We start from the raw sequence: 22,427 nt of genomic DNA, 5'->3' as shown, positions 1-22,427 counted from the left end.
TATGGTTTTCAGTAACAGTTTTCACCTCCTTGGTTAAATTTATTCCTAGATATTTTATTCTTTTTGTTGCAATTGTAAATGAGATTTTCTTAATTTCTCTTTCTGCTAGTTTGTTAGAGTATCAAAACACAATAGATTTTTGTATATTTATTTTGCAACTTCACTGTATTCGTTTATTATTTCTAACAGTTCCTTTAGTAGTGTCTTTAGGATTTTCTATGTGTAAAATCAATAGAAAACCAATGTCATCTGCAAATAGTGACAGTTTTACTTCTTCCTTTCCAATTTGGATGCATTTTATTTCTTTTTCTTGCCTATCTGCTCTGGCTAGGACTTCCAATACTACGCTAAGAGTGTAAGAGTGGTGAGTGGGCATCCTTGTCTTGTTCCTGATTTTAGAGGGCTAGCTTTCAGGTCTTGACCACTGAGTATTTTAGCTGTGAGTTTGTCATAGATGGCCTTTGTTATGTTGAGGTACGTTCCTTCTATATCCGTTTTTTTTTTTTTTAATACAAATGGATGTTGAATCTTGTCAAATATTTTCCTTGCATCTATTGAGATGATCATATGATTTTTATCCTTCAGTTTGTTGATATGGTGTATCACATTGATTCCAGATGTTGACCCTTCCTTGCATCCCTGGAATAAATCCCACTTGATCCTTTTAATGTGTTGTTGTTTTGGTTTTTTAATACTTTGTTGAGGATTCTTGCATCTATGTTCATCAGAGATATTGGCCTGTAGTTTTCTTTTTTTGTCTGGTTTTGGTATCAGGGTAATGTTGCCCTCGTCCAATGAATTAGGAAGTGTTCTAGCCTCTTCAGTTTTTTGGAAGAGTTTGGAAGTTTAGGTATGACATCTTTGAATGCTTCATCAGTGAAGCCTCGTGGTCCTGAACTTTTGTTTAGGGAGATGTTTTTGATTACTGTTTCAATCTCCTTACTAGTGATTGGTCTACTCACATTTTTTATTTCTTCGTGATTCAGTCTTGGAAGGGTGTATGCTTCTAAGAATGTATCTATTTCTTCTAGACTGTCCAATTTGTTGGCGTATAGCTGTTCATAGTAGTCTCATGATTCTTTGTATTTCTGTGGTATCTGTTGTAAGAGAAATGAACTTCTCTTTCATTTCTGATTTTATTTATTTGAGCCTTCTCTCTTATTTTCTTCGTGAATCTAGCTAAAGGTTTGTCAATTTTATCTTTTCAAGAACATAGGCGCATGGACTTTTCTTTCTTTTTTTTTTAAACGTTTTTATTGGAGTATAATTGCTTTACAGTGGTGTGTTAGTTTCTGCTTTATAACGAAGTGCATCAGTTATACATATACATATATCCCCATATCTCCTCCCTCTTGCGTCTCCCTCCCACCCTCCCTATCCCACCCCTCTAGGTGGTCACAGAGCACCAAGCTAATCTCCCTGTGCTATGCGGCTGCTTCCCACTAGCTATCTGTTTTACATTTGGTAGTATATATAAGTCCATGCCACTCTCTCACTTCATCCCAGCTTACCCTTCCCCCTCCCTGTGTCCTCAAGTCCATTCTCTAGTAGGTCTGTGTCTTTATTCCCGTCTTGCCCCTAGGTTCTTCGTGACCCTTTTTTTTTCTTAAGATTCCGTATATATGTGTTAGGATACGGTATTTGTTTTCCTCTTTCTGACTTACTTTTCTCTGTAGGTGCATGGACTTTTCACCAAACTACTTTAATTATCACCTTGAAACACCCTCATCTTACAGCTGTGGAAACTGAGGTCCAAGACCTTTGCAAGTGCACACCTCGTTAGTGATCTTGTCAGAGACTTGATCCCACATCTCCCACTCTCTGTTTAGAGCTCTTTCCAATATATTACCCTGCCTCTCTCTGATGCAATCCTATATAAATATCCAATTTACCAACAAAACAGCCTCTGAAGAGTATATTTGGAGAATTCCTCTATTAAAGAACATTTTTAGTTCTCCACATGTGGGGTTATTATGGAAATCAGGTCACAAAGATGCAGACATTGCAATGTCTTTGGGACCCAGTGTCTCGGGGCATTGACAAAATTATTTGCTTCTTTGGAGAAATGCAAGCTTGAAGGTCTAAAAACAAAATAATCTCCTGTAAATTTCCTCCTTCTTTCAGAGTTAGTCACTGTAATAACCTGACACCAATCTGTCTGGAAACAGCTGCCAAGTTAAAAATTAATCTCCTGCCAAAATAAATGTCATTTATTTAAACTGCTAATGATAAGCACATTTAAATAATTTGATTTGCAAATCCCTTCAGAGGAGCCACTACAAAATATATGTCCCAGACCAGATACGTGTATCATAATTGGCTATAAGCAATTCTTCAAACAATAGTTATACCTAACAAGTGCTAACTAGTCTACCTCTGGGCCACAGATATTTTAGACTGCTTTATAACATACCATGGAGAATCAGAGTGTTTCAAACTTTCAACCTTAGCTTAGCCTTTTAAGTATTTTGGCTGGCTGTAGTTTATATGGGACTTTTGTTCTCTGGCATAAAATTGATCCCTGTGGGACTTCCCTGGCAGTCCAGTGGTTAAGACTCTGCACTTCAAATGCAGGGGGTGTGGATTCGATCCCTGGTTGGGGAACTAAGATCTCTCATGCCACGTGGCACGGCCAAAAATATAAATGTGTGATGTAGTTGTTTTCAGTAGAGTAACTAGAAGAAGACTTCCTCTGGTGAAGCCAAAGCTTGGAATTAAACTGGTATCTTCAAGCTCTTTGTTCAGATTAGGACTAAGAAATACAGTTTGGGGTCAGTGAAGCAATTTTTGAGCCTAATGCATAACCCTAGGTGTGGACAAAGCCTGACGTATGAATAACCACAGGGGACATCATGGTGCACAGGGTGATTTCAGAGTTGCTGGAAGCCCTTGTGATTATGAAAGTACCCTGAGACATTAATAAGTTGAAGATTAATTTCTGTGCCTTTTATTAAAAAATAAAGAATCCTGATGAGAGAACAGATTCAAGTCTGTCAGCCATTTTCCACCTTAGTATGAATTAGTTTTTTAGAATTGTCATAAATGTAGGTTGTACAAGAGGAAGAAGAAGTCATGGCAAAAGTATGAGCTTCACTGATCACTTGTCCTGGGAGCATGACAAAAGGGTAGATTAGGAAGACCAAGCAGAAAGGAAGATTTAGGGGTTCTTTGAAGATGCGTTTTAACTACTTTGTAGTTTTACTGTGGATCAGAGAAGAAACTGTACTTTAATCTTTCTACTTCTTTGGCAACAGATCCTATACTTTTTTCTGTTCACTATTCTTAGGAATGTAGCCTGTCACCAGGAGACAGCTTGACAATATACTGACTTTCAAAACCCTTTATTCATTCACTCAGCGTATATTTATTGAATACCCACTATGCAAAAGGAATTAGACAAGCTCTATCTGTATGTGCAGTTTTCATCTAGAAAGTCCATTTGCGACCCCGCCAGAGTTAAATGGTTTGCTACTGTGTGTTTGGTTGTCCATTTGAGCCAGAGTGTATCCCAGCCTCAGAAACTGATGTCAGCATTTTGGGCTCTCACGTGCTGTAGGTACTTTCAGCCTAGAGGGCATGTTTAGAATAAAAGATGACTTGAAGGCCACTGGGCTTTGTTCGGTTTTCTATCACAAAAGCCCTTTCTTTAAAATAAAGACAAAATGCAAAAGAGTATAGTTTGGTTTTATTACAAATATTTGATTATTTCTTAATTATTTATTATTTTATTTGTCTACAATGTCTTTAGAAACTGCTATAATTTTTTTTTTTAACTGGAGAAATTCAATAAAATAAGAGCCTCTGTGGAAAGTAGTCTGAAGAGCTCATGCTTTTTTTTGCAGTCTGGTTTTGTCTGATAATCTACTGGGCACAGTAAGTAACTGACTGAAAATAACCCCTATCCTAAGGAGGAGTGCCGGAATCTCATTTGCCTGGTGTGTTCACTTTCCCGTAGAGGCCCTTCCTTTCTTGTTTTCAGAAAATCTGTCAAAACACTTCAAGCAAAAGGAAAGGTTTCATTCTCCTGATAAGTACGTGGGGCAATAATGAAAGCTTTCTCATTGAATAATAAGCATTCAAAAGACTTGAAATTAATAAAACTGTTCAAAATTCCTAGGCTGTTAAAATTGTTATTTTTTTAAACTTGAATTTCATTTCAGTTGGATGGGATTTGCCAAGTATTTTATAGTCCTATGTATTTATTGCTTTAACAGAACCACTCACTAAAGAAAGTTCTCCATGGCCAAAAGCCCATTCATAGGGAATTGGCTGAATAAAGACTGGCACATCTGTCCACTGGAATATTACGCAGCCATTTGAACAATTAGGTAGTGTATATGTTGCAGTTGGGCAGATCCCAAGATACGGTGTTAGGTACACAAAGCAACTTACAGTATAGTACACATAATAGACTCTTATTCTCCCCTACCCCACGGATAAATGGCATGTGGATGGAGAACTTAAACTTTTTATTTTCTGTCCTGTTCTAATTTTTCACACCATAAATGGTCATGCTTTCATAGCGGTTTAGTCAAGGAAAGGAAGTACAGTGACATGGCATATCCCCTCAACCCCACCACTCATCCTAATCTGTGCTAATATCATTTGTTATTCACCTAAACTCTGTTTATGAGACTATGCACACAGGTGCTGTGGACCATTTAAAGTCATAGGTGTCTCCTGCAGGGTTTGGGTCAGTATTGTGCTCTGGCTGTAGAGCAAATACTCATTCTCCAGTGTTATGGGTAATCGGCTTTATTCAGGCAGAATGAAAAGAGCCCCTGTAGGTAAGAGGCTCGACTGGAGATAAGGTGAGCAACCTGACTAGTCAGGGGGGCATCACCAAGATGTATGCGGGGTGTCACGTAAGAGCATGATACATCGCAGAATGAGGTCTACCTCTCAAATGAGACCTGGCCTCTGTCTACTGAAATTTCAACAAAGGTCTCGTGCCCACGCGGTAAGAAGGAAGGATGATACACACACCGTTACTATTACGAGCGGAAACAAACTTCTATTAAACATATTTCTCATGCTCCGTGTTCACACCCACCTACACAGCATTCCTTAGTCAGACATATCACCACCTCCTCTGGGCTCCAGGCTGATCCCCAGGTGAAGAGAATAAGCTATTCTTCCAGTATTTTCCCTCTGGTCAGATAACAAATGTAGTTGAACAAGGGACTCTGTGGGAAATGGGATTATGAATAACTACTTGTGCTTGATTATCCTCAGTCACCCTGAACTCATCACCCTGGTTCTGTTTATATGTAATGTAGTATATAAGTATATGGCATAGGGAATTAAGTCAGCGTTTTGAAGTTGGACAGGACTGGTTTAAAATGTAGACTTCATCTCCTTGCACTCTATTCCTTCAGGGAAGTTATTTAACCTTTCTGAGTCTCTGTGGGAATACCGATTGTATATTACAACGTTATATTAGAATAAAGTGAGCTAACATGTAAAGGAATTAATTCAATGCCAATTTGGTAAGTACTCAATATACGATAGTTAATATTTGTGTTTATGTGTCATGTGAAGGTACTGCCATTTGGAGCCATTTTGACCTAAAAAACCCCCCAGCAATATCATAGGATTTGAACTGCCTGTTTGCATTATACACCTCTAATTGTCTGCTTACATTGAGCCAGAATCTGTTTCTCTATAACTTCTATCTCTAGATTAAGGTGCTGCCCTTAGGGACCCATACAATAAATTCAATTTCCTTTTTCCAGCTGGAACATTTCCAAAAAGTGAATAAAGAATAAATTACATGACAAAAGACTAATTTCTGGTCTTGGTAAAATGGCTGATTTCTTGGTCTTGGTAAATTAAAACTTGGTAGAATCCACTGCACCGGTTATGCCTGGTATGAAGCTATTGTCTGTCAACTCTAGATCATCTTGCTACCCTCTGCTGTGGGATGATGGGGCCAGGATTCAGCTAACCCCATTTCTGCCTGTCCCTCTGGCTAGACTGCGAGGCTGGAGAAGGAAGGACACGCCCTTTCCTGTTTGCTTCCCCTGAGCTTCCTGTTTGCTCCTGCATCCTCCCAGCAACTTCTTTGAGTACCAGGGCTCCTTGTCAGCTTACCTGACTCAAGTTTGCTGGTTGAACTGCGAATCAGTGATAACTGGACCTCAGGATCTGTCTGTGCCACTATTTGTTAAATACCCACTATAGACACTGCGTTGTGTTATGAACTTTGCAGATATTATCTTACTGAATTCTTGGTCAACCCTGCAAGATAGGTGTTCTCTTTGGGCTACAGGTGAGGAGATGGGTTCAGAGGAGTCGAGGGGCTCGCCCCAGCTCTGCTGGCTGCGCAGCATGTGTTCTTTCTGCCGCTTGGCGCACGCTGGGGCTCTGCTCCTGCCCTTGCCTCTCCTTCCTTGTGTGGCTGAGCACAAGGAAGTATTATTTTCTTCAAAAAGTGAAGTGTTCTTTTCTTCACTTGCTGAGCAGCCTAGCCCCAAGAGGAATGCTCTATCATTACATTCAAGTTGCCTTCGTGCCAGCTGGCTCCTCACCAGCCCGAAGTTGCGTGCTTGCCTCTGCCTTCTCGGAGGCACTAGAATTTGTCTCTGTTCTGTTTGTAATGCACACAGGACTGGGCTATTAATCATGCCACAGACCAGGCTGCACAGCACCTCTAGAATAATGAATTACCCAGCTCCTGCCAAAATGAGTCCCACCACGGCCACGAAGGAAACTTATCTCTCCCCGACTCTCTCCTCATCTTGTTCCTCCCACTTCCCTCTCTCATCTCCTGTGATCTGTCTTGACAGTTGTAATTGGAACATTTTCTCCCATATTTAAGTTCTGAAGTGTCTCTGGGACTTGCTAATGTATCCAAAGGCTTGAACAAGGCCCGTCAAGGACGTTTATTGCTTTCTAGCATGGGCAGTTAAGCGTAGTTTACAAGCAGCTCTGGGTATATAGGGCCAGGAATATAGATGTTCCTTTTGGAAAACAAGAGAATCCCAGGGGGGAAAAATGATCTTAATGATGATATCAAATGAAGGCTTAAAGAAGAAGTAATTTCTGGCTTGGGCACGTGACAAAGGATGCACAGGAGTTGGGATGCTGTGACCTTTGGTTTGAAGGGGTTGTTTGGGAGGTTTGGGGAAAGCAGCCTAAGAGAGGATCTGAGATGCTGTGTACTGAGTAAAGGAAACATCTCTCTTCACTAACCCTTCCCTCTTCCTGTGGGATAAATCCAGGACCACCTAACGACTGGGACCTCTCTTTTTCCTTACTGTCGAAATACGCTTTCTCAAATTATTGCTCTATACGTATTATCACTAAGAAATGCTTTTAGCTGTACTTATGTTTCTTATGTCACCGGGATTCTGGAGGCAGGCAGTCCAGGGTTGGTGTGGTGGCTCGCTGATGTCTTCAAAAACCCAGGCTCCTACCTTTCTGCCCTGTCATCATTAATTTGTTGACTTATTGCCTCACGGTTGCAAGATGGTTGCTGTAGCTCCAGGTAGCATGTTTTTATTCAAGGCACTAAGAAGTAGGGAAGAGGTGTCAAGACACCAGCTATATTTGTCACTTATTTCAGGAAAAGCAAAAGCTCTTACAGAAGCTCCTAGAAGATGTTTGCCTGAGTCTCATGAGGTCACATCCTTAACTGCCATCCTTAGCTGCAGGGAAATCTGGATAAACAAGTTTAGCTTTCCTATACTCTGAAATGGAGGCAGCAAGGGCAATGAGGGCTGAAATGCCTGTTGGGTTAGCCAACAAACAGTACTGGCCACAATCCAGTAGAGGGAAATCAAAGAAGACTAAACTGGGCAGGCAAAGGCAGTCTCACCTCACAGTAGAGGAGAAGAAAATGATTAATATTCTTGAGCCCACTCTATGCCAAGTTTTGTGCTAGGCGGCATACCTACATGCATACGTGCCATAGTTGAAAGCTAAGCTCTGAGCAGTCTTCTGGATGCGGTTCAGTTGGGAATCTGGACTTGAATCCAGGTCTGTCTGACTTGAAAGCCTATTCATGCTCCCTCTAGGACACCTGAGCACTGGTTTGGGGTGTGCCTCATGGAATCTCAGCACCTTCATTTGAGTGGCCACACCTTCAATTACCTGTAGACAAAGTAGGAATTTGAAGCAATTATTTTATGGGCCCCAGAAGGTTTTTTTAAGTGAATTCTCAGGTCCTTACAGTGTGATGATAGTTAAAAAAAGAACTAGCCTGGGAGGCAGGAGACCAAGCTCTGATTAAAACTTGGTGCCGAGTTGCTCTGTGATCTTGGATAAGTCATTTTTTTCTCATCTGGGAAATGAAAGGTTGGACTAGATGATCTACAAAAGGTCTAACAGCCTTAAGACACTTAGGTTTTGCTCCTTTCTCTCATGCATCTTTCATGTGTTCATTATTTCAACAAGTATTTATTAAGTGCCTACTATGTGCCAGGCACTGTTCTGGTACTGTGGACCAGTCAATAAAGCAAAGATCCCTGCCCTTGTGGACTTCATGTTCTAGAGTGTGTGTGTGTGTGTGTGTGTGTGTGTGTGTGTGTGTGTGTGTGTGTGTTGGGGACAGGGACACAAACAATGAACAAAAAATGTAATAAATTAGTGACAAGTCAGTTACACAGTTGTCAGAAGATGACCAGTTCTCTGGGGAACAAAAGTGGGAAAGGGGAAGGGATCTGGCAGTGCTGGGAGAGAGGTTCGGTGGTCCTCACTGAGAACACAGCATCTGAGCAAAGACTTTATGGAGGGGAGGCAGTCAGCCAGCTCATAATTGGGCTTTGGTCCCGCAGGCAGAGCGAGTACCGGGAGTTTGCCTGAGTTTCCTGAGCATTTTCTTCCCCTGTCTGAGGACCGGCCAGGAGCCTTTCTCATCCCAGTTCCATCATTTCCTTTCAGCTGTGTTGGCTTTCAAACCAGCTCAAGCTTCCTAGACTTAAAGGCCATTTAAATTTGACTTTGCTATGGCAAGTAGGTGCATAGAGCCTGGCCACCACCTTCATAATTTGCACCTCGGTTCACACTGCAGAAACACTCGGTTCCTCGAGATGTTGGGAAGGTGGTGGGAGAACTACCAAGGCCTGGAGTCTTATCAAAAGAGCCCAACCCCCCAGTTCCAGACTGTTCTTGCTGCATTTCTCGTTGAATACTTCCTGCACACTAGTGACTCAGGGTTTTCATCATGTTCCCCAATGATTGTCTGTGTCAGTCAACCATAACGTTCCAGGTACAAGAGAGCTGTGTGGTCATCTTTACCAGTTACTGCTTCTGAGCCAGCCTGTGCTGGGCGGCCTGGGCTTTCCCCATTAGCTGCAGAAGGGACTGCAGTGAGCAAGGCCAGCAGCCCGCGGGAAGACTCAGCCATTTGCTGGGCTGTGCTGACTTTGTGTGTGTGTGTGTGTGTGTGTGTGTGTGTGTGTGTGTGTGTGTGTGTTCAGTGACAACTTTGAATACACTTGAAAGGGAAGAAAGAGAAAGGACAACAGTTGACTCCTTGAGTTGCGTTCTATGCAGAGAAGTTGCGTTGTTATCCCCATTTGGACTGAGAACCTTTATGAACTGTAATATTTATGTGGACAGGTTGTGAATTAAAGAATCCCCCCTTGGTCCTAGTGTGGGGTTAGCGTGTGCCCCAGCCGCCTGCTCTAAGGTAGATCGCACTTTAGGCAAGAGTCTAGACCCCATAGAAAGCCCCCTCTAGGTTGTATGGGCCACGGTCCAAATACTGAACAAGGCTGGGTATCACCCACTGGATATCGAGAAATTTGGTCCTCAGGGTGGATTTCATAGTTCTCTTCCAGTTACATATCCTTTCTGTGTGGCCTTTACATTTGTTTGATGGGAATAGCAAGGGAACTTAACTTTGATCTCTGAAATCTGAGTGAGGTTACCAGTGAGAGTTGGGAATTATGTACAAAATACAGGATACATTTAAAATGAAAGGAGGGTGAAAGGCTTCCTCAGGACTGTGGGCCATTGAACTGAATTTTACATGTGTTTTCTTATGGTTCTCCCATCTTTTGATTTGTTTCCCTCCTATGCACTATTTAGAAACTACTGAGCCATGGACACAGAGTAGGGGAGAAGCATAGTGCTAGAGATGGAGATTGCACAGGTTGAAGTGGAGACATTAGCCTAGAAAATTCTGATAAGAGCATAAAAGTCAGTCTGAGAATAAGAAAGACGATAAGGGTATAGGATTTCTATTTTACATATTTGTCTACTTACGAGATAAAAGATATTGTTCGTTCATTCAACAAATATATCAAACACCTACTACTACTGTGTACGGCTCTATTCTAAGCACTGAGATACAGCAGTAAACACCACCATCCAAAAGCTTCCCTGTCCGCATCTTGCTTGGTTAAATGATATGAAATTGCTGTTTCTGTAGGTTAAAAACAATTGATTATAAATACAATATGATCTAGCATTTACTGTATGATCCAGCCATTCCACTCCTAGGTTTTTACTGAAAAGAAGTAAGAGCGTGCATCCAAACAGAGACTTGTACGTGAGTATTTGTAGCAGATTTATTTTTAATGGCCTTGACTGGAAGCAACCCAAATGTCCATCAACAAGTGAATGGATAAACAAATTGTAGTATATCCATATGATGGAGCACTGCTCGGCAGTAAGAAGGACTGAAGGACTGATACACGCGGCAATATGGATGGACCTTAAATACATTGTGCTAAGTGAAAGAAACCAGAGGATTTCATTTTATACAACGCTTTAGAAGATGCAAACTAATCCATAGTAACAGGAAGCAGATCATTGGTTGCCTTGGAACAGGAACTGGGGATGGGGACAGGAAGGGCCGGAGGGAGAGACTGCAAAGGGGCAAGTGGGACCTTTTGGGGTGATGGATGTGTTTGCTGTCTTGATTGTGGTGATGGTTTCACAGGTGTATACACACATCAAACACTTTCAAATAGTACACTTTGAATATGCACAGTTAATTACATGAAAGTTATACCTCAATGAAGGTGTTAAAAACAGTTGAACAGCAAAAACAATTTCATATGTTTCAATCAATAGATAAATGTTAGTGATAAATTCATGTTTGAAACCTTATATTCATTTTTCATACCTGGATTGAAAAAACTCACCACGTGTCAGGCACCGTGAAAGTTATTATCGATGGAAAGCGAATGAGGCTGTTCCTGCTTTTAAGCTTAGCGGGCAAAATCAGTTTGTAAAGAGACAGCTGGACAGCTTTCCCACAGGCAGTTCTGAAGCAATTACCGGGTTTAACCAAGTTATCCTCTGTTGACTGCATTTACGCATGTGTCTGTGCCTTCCTTCTTTTTCAGAGTGACTTGTGGTCTTTGGGAATCACCGCCATCGAGATGGCAGAAGGTGCTCCCCGTAAGTACCTTCCTCTGGGTGAAATCTGTTACTGGTCTGCCCTGCAGGTACTGACGCTTCCTTGCCAGGAGCTGCAGTAGCTTTATTTCTGCTACGCCAAGCCCTGCATGGACTCAAGCTGGCATATTGAGAAAGCAGAGTCATCTTAAATCAACCAGGAATCCATTCATTTCAGAGGGGTGTGAGGATCTTGTGTTTGTGAGGGGGAACAAGAAAGCAAAGGGAAGCAAACTTCGAGAGTCTAATCTGTTTACAGATCTGGTGTGTGGTTTATTCTTGAGCTACTCTTCACCTGTAGTAAAACTGCGACCAAGGCACAACGGCTGTAAACGCCAACGTAACAAAAATTCACAGCCGATTTTCAGTGCGTGGGTTATGTGAACACTTGCACTCCATTTCTCTCACTCCTATTAAAATACCGCTGTTTAGAGTTTTAGATTTCCCTGCTTATTGGAGGCAGAGTGGCCAGGGTTCTGCCTACCTGGAGAACCTCTCCAATTCCTGGAGATCTTGAGCACAGACCCCACAGAGAATCTCCCCAGCCCTGTGGTCACCACGAGCATGCATCTCAGACACTCCACGCAGGAAGTGCAACTGACCAGGGGCAGCTGTTGCCATGACACCGAGGCTGCACCTCCCGAGGGCCACTCCGCACCAGTGACCGAGCGTGGCAGGGATATAAGGCTGACCCTTTCCTGGAAGACAGGGATTCCTTAGAAGGCAACTTTCACTCCTTAGTTTCCCTCCCTGGTTTCCTTAGAGTGTGGGACAGCCTAGCACACTCCACCTACTTTTTCTCCCTCCCAGCACACTTCATAGCAATCTGACAGCTCTCCCAGCCTTCCCTCACTCCCTCTCTGTTCAGACGAGAATTTCCCCCAGGAATATCCTCTCATGTTTAATACCACCTTGGTGTCTGCTTTCCAGAGGACGCGGACCAAAGCAGGCCCCCTGTTTGTATGATGGGTCGTTGTGCTCATATGACCTTTTACCCTCAAGTTATCACAGGTTTCTTATTTCTCATTCCAGAGTTGGTAGAATTCATCTGTAGCATGACTGGAGTGTTTCTTGACAAAATCCCCTCATCCACAATGCTAATAGGCATTTATGAATCAGAAAAATAACACTGGCAGTCTTGAAACCATATCGTCGTTCTTAATGAGTAGTAGAGAGGGCTAAAAATAAATTTCCACCCACCGAATCCTTTAGCTTTCGGGGAGAATATGTTCTTATTCTAGGCACAAAGGAAAAGATACTCCCAGATGAAAAGTAAACTAGTGAAATATTCTGATTAAGATAAGAATGTATGAGTGTTTTCACTAAATGTCATCTTCACAATTTGAGATATTTTTATCTCTTCTGCCAGACTTCCTTTGCTTTAATCCTCTGGTCTTCCTGCGGCCATTGACCAAAACAAAACCCCCAAAAAACCCATCATGAAAAGCCATTCAAAGTGTTTGGAAACACAGATAGAAAGGTGTTCTGGTCTAGTGCTTTATACTCCAAAAATCCATGAAGGTAACATTGCATTTCCAGCATCTAAGAAATAGAGGATTATCAAATACCTTTTATTTTATGATTTGGGATTTTACTAATTAAAAATAACTTACTATCCCCATTGTAATTGTTATCTTGATGTTGTTCACTTGGAGTCTTAGATGGTTATTTATAGTAAAGCAAAGGTTGTTGAGCCTCTAACTTGTTGTCCTTAAAAATGAAGTGAAAAGTAGACATGTTAACAATCTCTAATTGAAATGTGCTGGATTATATGAGACTCCTATAATCGGCTCATTTAACTGCTCACCAAACGGAAGCTTTATGATCTTCTGACGCCACTCACTGCTCATGCCTGGACTCAGGGAGCCATTTGGCAGCACAGCTAGGACGGGCTTGGCCTGGGTTTGGCCCCCTAACCCGAGCTGGCCCTTGTTTTCGTCTCTTGCAGCTCTGTGTGACATGCACCCCATGAGAGCCCTCTTTCTCATCCCTCGGAACCCAGCGCCTCGGCTGAAATCTAAGAAGTGGTGAGTTTGGTCTTCAGTGTTTTACAGGTCTAAGAGCAGGGTTTTCTTGATTCTCTTTTGGATGAGCTCAAATCCTTAGGTCCTGCTGACAAGATTAGACTGATATGTACTAAGACTCGGTGAGTGATTATGATGTTATTCATCTTAAAGTACATATTGAGGACCTGCTATTTGCACAGTAAGACCTTATCTTCACACCTTCGAGGTAAGGAGGTATTAGCTAAAATGGGTAGCAGAACCCAAGGAATAACATGGACGTGCTTTGATTTATTACTCCGAGTAATATCTTTCCTGGTAGCGCAGGACATCTCATCAGAAAGGGTGATAGTTTGGAGTCAGCCCATTAGATTGGCTGACGTTCTTCTGTTCCTTAAGACATTGGCTCCGTAAATGTATGTACGCGCTCGGTAGTACGCGAGATGATTTTACTGCTCTGGGCATGAGCGCCTATAATTTTTATTTTTGCTATTGCTTTCTCTTTACGGCAGGTGATACTGGCTTCTTACTTGGGGAAGTGATATAACTTTCCATCTAATAAACTAATTCACATAAAAAGTGACTTAATTTAAAGAAAAATGCTAAGCGAATACTTGTATGGGTGGTGAAGTGTAGGGTAAAAATTGTGTTGGTAGCGTATGATCGACTAGAGTTTGGGAACAGAGTTCTACAGGTTAGGCCAGGAGCTGGACTTTTGACTATTTTGTGCACTTACATCAGGGTCTTTGTATCTTGTCATTCTGTGACAAAAAATTCATTGCTCCTCCCCTTCCCCCTGTGGATATGGTATATCCTTCTCGGTACGTTCTCAGTTCTGATTCCCTTTGCCCTGGGCACAATTCCTGGACCATTTATGACCTCCTACCCTTTTCTAGAGACATATTCTAGGCAGCTTGAGCCTGAAGGGACAAGACTCTTCTGCCCCTTTTCTTTTTTCTTTTTCTTTTTTTTTAAAATAAATTTATTTATTTTTATTTTTGGCTGCGTTGGATCTTCGTTGCTGTGTGTGGGCTTCCTCTAGTTGTGGCGAGCGGGGGCTACTCTTCGTTGCGGTGTGTGGGCTTCTCATCGTGGTGGCTTCTCTTGTTGTGGCGCACGGGCTCTAGGCATGCGGGCTTCAGTAGTTGTAGCATGCGGGCTCAGTAGTTGTGGTTCTCGGGCACTAGAGCACAGGCTCAGTAGTTGTGGCGCATGGGCTTAGTTGCTCCACGGCATGTGGGATCCTCCTGGACCAGGGCTCGAACCCGTGTCCCCTGCATTGGCAGGTGGATTCCTAACCACTGCACCACCAAGGAAGCCCCTCTTCTGCCCCTTTTCATACCACTTCGTGATCAGGTCCTTGACCGAGGCCCTCATGTTTCTCATGCACCCACCCACAGTTTCACCCTCCACTATACGAGAGCAATCTTAATTAATACCATCATCCAGGAATGACATAGCGACCCTGGTTGAACAAGAGAAAGGCGTACTGCACAGAGAGAGGGAAAGGAAACAGCCAGAAGAGACGACAGCCTCGGAGTTGGTTGCCGAGGGCTGCACAGGAAGAGAGTGAGAGTTGCTATTGGTAACGAGGAGGCAGAGCATCCCTCCTCCCCTCTCCGGAGGGTCACTGTGGTGTGAGACAATCACTCTCTCCCCAGCAACAGCCTTCCATTGGGCACCACACAGCACGTGATCCACAGGCGCCCAGAGGCACTGCTTCCTCCCTTCTCTCTGGAACAGACTCCTGGGGAGGAGTTGGCTCGGTTCTGTTCCTTGGAAGTGTCAGTGGCACTGTGAAGCCCTCCGCCAGCTTTCTGCTTGTGCTTCATGCCAAGCCTCCCGGGAAGTGGGGTGGGAGGGCTGCTGAGTCCAGTGGGCTTCACCTGCCCTGTGCCCTCCCTTCCCCCTCTGCCTTCACTGCTGCTGGACAAAACGACCATCCACACGTCTGCTGTTTGTCTGGCACGGTGTGGCCACACACCTCATTTCAGAAGTATTTGTGTTGATTGCCAACTTTAAAAAATCTGGCGGTGGAGCAGTCCATGGAGATTTCTGACCTTTTTTGACAAAGGTGCAGCAACACTGTCCTGCCCAGTGGTTCCTGCTCCCTTTTAAGGTGAGAGCTTGTGCTTCTGCCCCAGTCACTGCCTCTCCCAACCCAGAAGCTGGTATCTGTTGGTCACCCCACTTGTCCTGTTTCCTTCTTACCCCTGGTCTGCGCCGCCCTTTGTGTGACCCGTCTGGCCCCCAGAAGAGTGAGTGACTGGCCCCGGCACTACAGTTTCTGCATTCATTGACCTTGCTCCAAAAAGGGCAAACCCTGCACTGACCTCGTCTGAGAAATACAGACCTGGGGAGAAATACAAGCTAACTTCTCTGCTGTAAACCTTTGGCAATGAGAGCTAATTGTGATAATGCTGTAGGGAGCTGGATCCGTCCAGGAACAGTGAGACCAGGAAGGAAGGAGACCAGGCCACCTTCATCTCACCAGCCTAAGCCAGTTACAAGCAGGAGCCCCACACTGCTAGGCAGGGGATGGGAGAATGACTTGACTGTTGGAGAGCAAGTGGGAAAAACAAAAGCCCTGGTAAAATACCCTTTTTCACTCAGAACCCAGCCTTTATAAAGATAGCTGTGCAGCCTCGGGCCACAGGACACTCGGTGTGGCTCGAATTTCTCTGCAATAGAATTCCAGTGTTTAAGTGAAAATACTTAGGCACCTCAGAGTACTTGTCTTGAACGACCAGGTCCAAAGTGATTTCAAATAGAATCGGGTTTGAGAGCAAGTGAACTATTTCTGTCTGTTTTCCTTTTCCTTCTTTCCCTCCTCCCCCATCAAAAGAAACAAAACTCTGAAATGTTCTTTTACATCCAGCTCTTCTCTACTTAAATGAGTTCTCGGATGAAGTATACTGTTCCTAGTGTATATTCCAGCATATGACCAAAGGGGGCGCCATTGTGGCAGAGACGGCAGTGAACTCTTCGTTATAAGCATTCATTCAGCTGAGGGTCATTTCCAAGGAACTTGACTGAGTCTACAACATACAAGGCATATGTATGTTGTAGACCCAGCAACTTATATGTATGTATGTGTATTTAAGATATATATATAAATTTAAACTATATATGTAAAGTATATATTTAATCTTTTTATATATTTTTTATTGAATGAAGGAGTCTTTAAATTCTGTAGGGCTTTACGATTTTCAAAAGTTTCACACACATGATTTTGTATAGTCCCATAATAACCCTTTTTTTTCTTAACCACAGCCCTGCCAGACAGATGCTCTGAGTCCTCATTTTATGGGTGAGAGTCTGAGGCTTAGGTAGGTTATCCTCCTTGCACTAGGCTGTACAGTCTTCGTTTGCCAAGTTTGTAACCCATATTCTTTCTGCGGTACCATTTGACCTCTTAAAGTTCAAGGTTAAAGTGGTAGAGAAGGAGCTGTACTCGTCCCTAAGTGTGAGCACTTGTTCCTTGAGCCTTAACATTAGGGAAACAAAGGCAGTCACACCGTTTTCCCCTTTTGTTATGGGAGGAAAGGAGAGCATCCCTGCGGCAAGAGCCGGGCCCTTCCTCCCCCATCAGCGTAGTGAGGAGAGGCCTCGGGCTAAGGAAGTCCTGTGGTCAGGGCTCCAGTCAGTGTTCACGTGGCTCAGACCTTTGATTAGGCCTCCAGGAGGGTTACAACCTGAGTTGAATCAGAGGAGAAGAAGGATGCTCTCACCATCTGTCTCCATGTCAACAAATGACCCAGTGCGGTGGGATTCCCATGTTCCCCTCCTGTCTCTACTCCTGCTCTGTGTGTAGTTGGATTCAACCCACATGGGTAACCATCCCCTTCAAACGATTTCCTCTCCCTTCTCTTCCCACCGTGCTCACCCCGGCTCCCCTGCCCTCACACATATACTCCATGCCGTAGCTTCCCTCCAGGGGTCTCTGGAGAAGGATGGAAATAACTCTGTTCCTGTGAAAGATGGCCAGTCTTGTCCTTTTCACATGCCCTTTAAAGGTGAAGATTCCACACAGGCAGCACTCGATTGAACTCATCAGAAAAGTCCTAACTGCTTATCACTGGAAAGAGGTATAAGATTCCCGGTCCAAGCCACTCATGCTCCAGGTGGAGACTGGAGGCCTGGTATGGTTAACTGGCTTATCCTGAGTCCCCGGTTCATGGCAGCCTGGAACCCCAGCCTTCTGCTTTTACTCCAGAGCTTACAACCATTTCTGTTATTTTATGAAACACCAGTTCTGATTCTTGCTGCGTTATCAAGCACTTTTGTTTTCGAAATGAGAGTGCTCTTGGGTGGGGAGGGGACTGTAAATAAAATAATGATAATAGAAAGGAAATATCAGAAAATACTTCAAATAGACTGAACTTACTACTAGTAGTGTGACTTTGGACTTTATTGAAATCAAAACAAAAGTTATTACACAAACTTTTTTTAAATTAACCTTTTTTGGCAGTCTCCTTAGAGATAATAATGATCCTGGTGGCTTTTCCTGCTAATGCATCTAATCCTAGTGTATGTAAAATAATTCCCTTAAAGAACTCTATACTATTTGGTTCAACCCAGGTGGGGAAAATCACCTTCAAATTTCTGCTCGTAGCCCTCAAGGCAGATCCTCCTGTTCTTTAAGCCTGGTAGTGGTCAGAGATGCTGGGACATTGTCATCATAGTAGTAGTAATAATAATAACAGTCATAGCAAACACACATACAGCATTCATGATGTAACAGGCCCGGTTCTAACTCATTTAATCATCACAGCAGTCTTTTGAGATAAGTACTAACAGTATCCCCATTTGCAGCCAGGGGAACCGAGGCACAGAAAAGTTAAGGGATCTGCCTAAAATCGCACAGTTAGTAAATGATGGAAACTGAAAGAGAGAAAAAGAGGAGTTCTGGGCAAGTGCAAATTTTAAAGATCAAATTGCACGTAGGGAGCCTGAAGATTACCAAAAACTTTGAGCCCAGCTCACTAAAACATTATAGTGATTAATGTCATAATCGTTCAGGCATTTTTAAATCCTCTAACACAGTTTAATACATAAACAGGAAAAATCTGGGAAGATAAAGTGTTCAGTGACACTGGTATTAGAAGAACTAGTATCTCAGACTGTAAGTACCAGTCACTAACATTTATCTCTCGGTGCCAACCCTTGGGAAATTAGTATTACTCATCTTGAGCTTTTTTTTTTTAAAGTGACAGAACTAAATTACCAGCAGCCAGGACTGAAACAATAAAGTTATAGAAATGTACTTTAAACCCATTAGGCCTCCCGGAAAAGAGTCAGGTGATGCTTAATGTAGGTGAAGTACTTTTACTTTTAATTAAGCATGCAATTAAGCATATTGATTCTTTGGTCACACTAACTTAAATGGAGACAATGAATCTTTCTTTGAAGATTTGTTTTAAGTAGCATTATTTCCTCTTCACTGAGAACCATTTGCAGATGACATGGGATGGACTGCCAGCTTTGTAGTTCTACACGTCTTGGCCCATCCTTTGGGCCCCCAAATATTCTCTTGAATATTTCTTGAGGTTCCTTCTCACCAGGAGAGATAATGGAAAAAAGACTCTGCTATAGGGCTTCCCTGGTGGCGCAGTGGTTGAGAGTCTGCCTGCCAATGCAGGGGACACGGGTTCGTGCCCCAGTCCGCGAAGATCCCACATGCCGCAGAGCGGCTGGGCCCGTGAGCCATGGCCGCTGAGCCTGCGCATCCGGAGCCTGTGCTCCGCAACGGGAGAGGCCACAACAGGGAGAGGCCCAAGTACTGCAAAAAAACAAACAAAACAAAGAAAACCTCTGCTATAGCTGTTCCCATTAAACTCCCTGAACACTCTCTCATCCCGGAGATGTCTCTGACTTTTGTGAGGTGTCAGTATCGGGGAAGGGAATGTACAGTCTATTAAGTCTGGATCTCTTTTTAAATTGGTTATGATTTCTTTTATTTATCATCCCCTAATGAATAGTTGCCCTCTATAAAGAACAAACTTTTTCTTCCAAGTTGCAAGCAGAAAAAGAAGAACTTCCATTTGCATTCCTCGTGAATATTTAATAGCTTTCTGTCTTCATTTGTTTTTGCTCTCACCTTTTAATGCTGATTTTCTACCTAGAAGAGTACTGTGTGGAGTTTGTCTATTTCTTTATGCAGGTTAACCTTTTTCTTTTCCTTTTATTCCTTAGGACAGTCCATTATTTCATTATGGTTTTTTGTGTTTTTTTGTTTATTTTTTTTGCAAAGTCCCTCCTTACATGATATCACATTAGTGCTTCCACAGATTAATCCAGTGGATAGAAAGAAAGTGTATGAAGTGATATCTTCTCTCTAAGCCTTCATCTCTGTCCCTCAGAAGCACGCATTTGAAGCCACATTACAGCTCTCGTCCAGAATTCTCACCCGATAACCATCCACGCATTCATCTGTTTGTCAAACACGTAGTGTGCTCGTGATAGGAAGGTGACTCAGGCAGCTCCCAACTCTGGGGAGAATTTCCAGTGTCAGGGAGGCAGGGCTACAAGCTGAAGGACTTAGAGGGAGATGCTTAGAATGTCCATCCTGCTGTTCCTATGTCTAGTCCTCAGTGTTTCCAATCCTGATTCATCCTGAGCTGACCTTCAGGTGACCTTTACTTCTGTGTAAAATAATTTAAAAGCTTGAACATAGCCTGGAAATTTAAGGAGGAAAAAATACCAGTAGTTCAGTACTACTTTAAAAACATGGAGTAAGGTGAAAAACTGCTTTGACCGGGGCAGAAATGGAGAGTGGTACGTATAGCAGTGCCCTCTCCCATTTGAATCTTGAAGAACACGCTCACCATTGTGTTCTGTGTGGTGAGGACACCTTTCAGGCCTGAAGGATATATATATACAGAGCCCACTGGGAAGTTTGGGGAAGCTTGCGGAAGCTTGCTTCGGGGATCTGCTCCTGTAACTCCCCAGTGTTCCACAGGAGGGCAACAGAGTGCGCAAAATGGATTCATTCCTGAGCAGGGTTGGGCCTCGAGGAGGGTGAGCAGGGTTCCTCCAAGGTCTCCAAGGGTGATGTGCCCTGCTGACAGCGGGGCACCTCGGAAAGGCATGCTGTAGAGTCATGAGCTTAATTATTTATGATGCTGGACAATTTCTTGGAACTTTCAGACAGAACATGCATGCCCAACTCATGAATCATAGCTCAAGGCATCATTAGTATCTACCACGCTATGGACTTGTGCCCTATTCGCGGGTATCTCTCACAGCTTTCCCCTGCCCCTGTGCGTCTCTGGAACAGGGTTTATCTCTGAGGAAATGGTGCCTTTCTAGAAAGAGATAAATTTGCTTCTGGGTATGAACTTAGTCCCTATAAGTTAAGTTTCCAAGTCTGTGGATTTATAACAAACATACACATACATCCTGTTCTTATTCATTAGAAAACAAAGTTCAAAAGTGATTCAAAACTGCCAGTTAAAAAATTTGCCTAATGTTCATTTTACCGTATAAGAATCCTGCTCATTCCTACATAATGTACTCCCCCTTACCTGTCCAGCCCTGCTTTTACTTTTCCCAGCTTGCATTTTCTGCCACATTTAGAGAACTCACCTCAGTGTCCCCTGACATATAGTATGCTCAGTCCCAGCCTTAGTTTTTCTCTGATTTTCTACTTCCCTGAACTATCCTTTCCCAAGAGTGATTTTTCTCCTAATTCTTTAAGACCCAGCTCTGGTTTCCTCATTCCAATAGACCTTCCAGGTGTGATTCTTATCGGGGTCTTTCTCTTCTCTGGTGCCTGTTGGTCTTCTGTGTGATACTATGTATAAACTGTGCAAAAATGCTTTCGTGCTATAACTACCATACACTGCCTGAGTTGTGTGTTGATGGCAATGATGCCTTTGAACCCCATTGTGCCTAATAAAGAGCTAGACCAACTTTGTGATTGGTTGATCCCTAAAGTTTGCTTTTCTTTGGATTGTCTTTTAAGCTATGGGTTCATCTCTTCTGTTTGGCAGGTCAAAAAAATTCCAGTCCTTTATTGAGAGCTGTTTGGTAAAGAATCACAGCCAGCGACCAGCAACAGAACAACTTATGAAGCATCCATTTATACGAGACCAACCGAATGAACGACAGGTCCGCATTCAGCTCAAGGACCATATTGATAGAACAAAGAAGAAGCGAGGAGAGAAAGGTGAGACACACGTTTGTATTTCAGCAAGGGAAACAAAAGACCAAGTGAGTCATGGGCTCTTGAGGTATTGGAAGGACGGTGGGGATTTCAAATAGGCCTGCATTGTTCTTTAGTGTGAAGGGCTGCCTCTGAGATCACAGCCTGCGGGCAACACTAGGGGGGAGGCTGCTGAAATGGAATCTTTCGTGAAAGAATAGAACCTCGGGAAATATTACCTTTTCCAGGCACTGAACAGAAAGTCATGTTGAGTGATACTATGAAGTGGTTTAATACGACAAGTGATTTTCTTAATTCTAATGAATATTCATGTTTCGAAGACTCAACATCTACAGAAGACAGGCAACCTTAAAAAAATAAACCCATCTAGTTGACATTTTTCAGTACTGGCACTCTTCACCATTTAAGTTTTCGTGCTCTGAGACTCATTTCTAATTTAGTTATTTGGAAGTCAGAATGACTTTTATTACAGTCAAAGCGATATAAAAGAAGTTGCCAAGCTGCTATATGGAACATCACATTTTCTTCTTTATAGATTCAAAAACTCTTTTCTCTTATGACTCTAGCTGTTAGACTGTACTACCTTTTCACTGCATCACTGGAAAAGACATGAGTCCAAACTTGGGGCCCTGGGACTGTGCCCAAGTTGTTTGAATAGAGACTCAAAATTCCTTAACTAGCATCCTGACCAAGGTGAAAACTCACGTGGTCTGGGGCAGCTTTTATGACTTAGTTGGGTAGGGAGGTAGGGAAGGTTGAGGATGGGAAGGAAACGGGGGGATGCAGAGAACAGACAAGGTGAGAGCTCCCTGGTGGGAGGAGGAGGGGGCAGCTGGCCAGGCTGACAGTGAGGGGGCGATAGAGGGCTGGCCAGGTGAGCACAGAGCATGCGGGGCGGGGGGGGG

The 22,427-nt window shown here is 43.1% G+C and overlaps 1 protein-coding gene across 4 annotated transcripts in view; it reads left to right on the top strand.

Moving 5' to 3' along the window:
* TNIK (TRAF2 and NCK interacting kinase) overlaps window positions 1–22,427 on the top strand; it is a 408,265-nt gene that overhangs the window by 286,813 nt on the left and 99,025 nt on the right. For all 4 annotated transcript variants that reach the window (XM_024733810.1, XM_024733809.1, XM_024733808.1 and 1 more), the window contains exons 8-10: window positions 11,301–11,355; window positions 13,301–13,379; window positions 21,350–21,525. In XM_024733810.1, the coding sequence (XP_024589578.1) occupies window positions 11,301–11,355; window positions 13,301–13,379; window positions 21,350–21,525 (310 nt within the window). The remainder of the gene's footprint in view (window positions 1–11,300; window positions 11,356–13,300; window positions 13,380–21,349; window positions 21,526–22,427) is intronic.

The sequence above is a fragment of the Neophocaena asiaeorientalis genome, unplaced genomic scaffold (assembly GCF_003031525.2).
Source record: "Neophocaena asiaeorientalis asiaeorientalis breed wild unplaced genomic scaffold, Neophocaena_asiaeorientalis_V1.1 scaffold280, whole genome shotgun sequence".
NCBI classification, from domain to species: domain Eukaryota; kingdom Metazoa; phylum Chordata; class Mammalia; order Artiodactyla; family Phocoenidae; genus Neophocaena; species Neophocaena asiaeorientalis.
The sequence above is the reverse complement of the archived record's forward strand: the minus strand, read 5'-3'. Positions and strand labels throughout refer to the sequence as shown.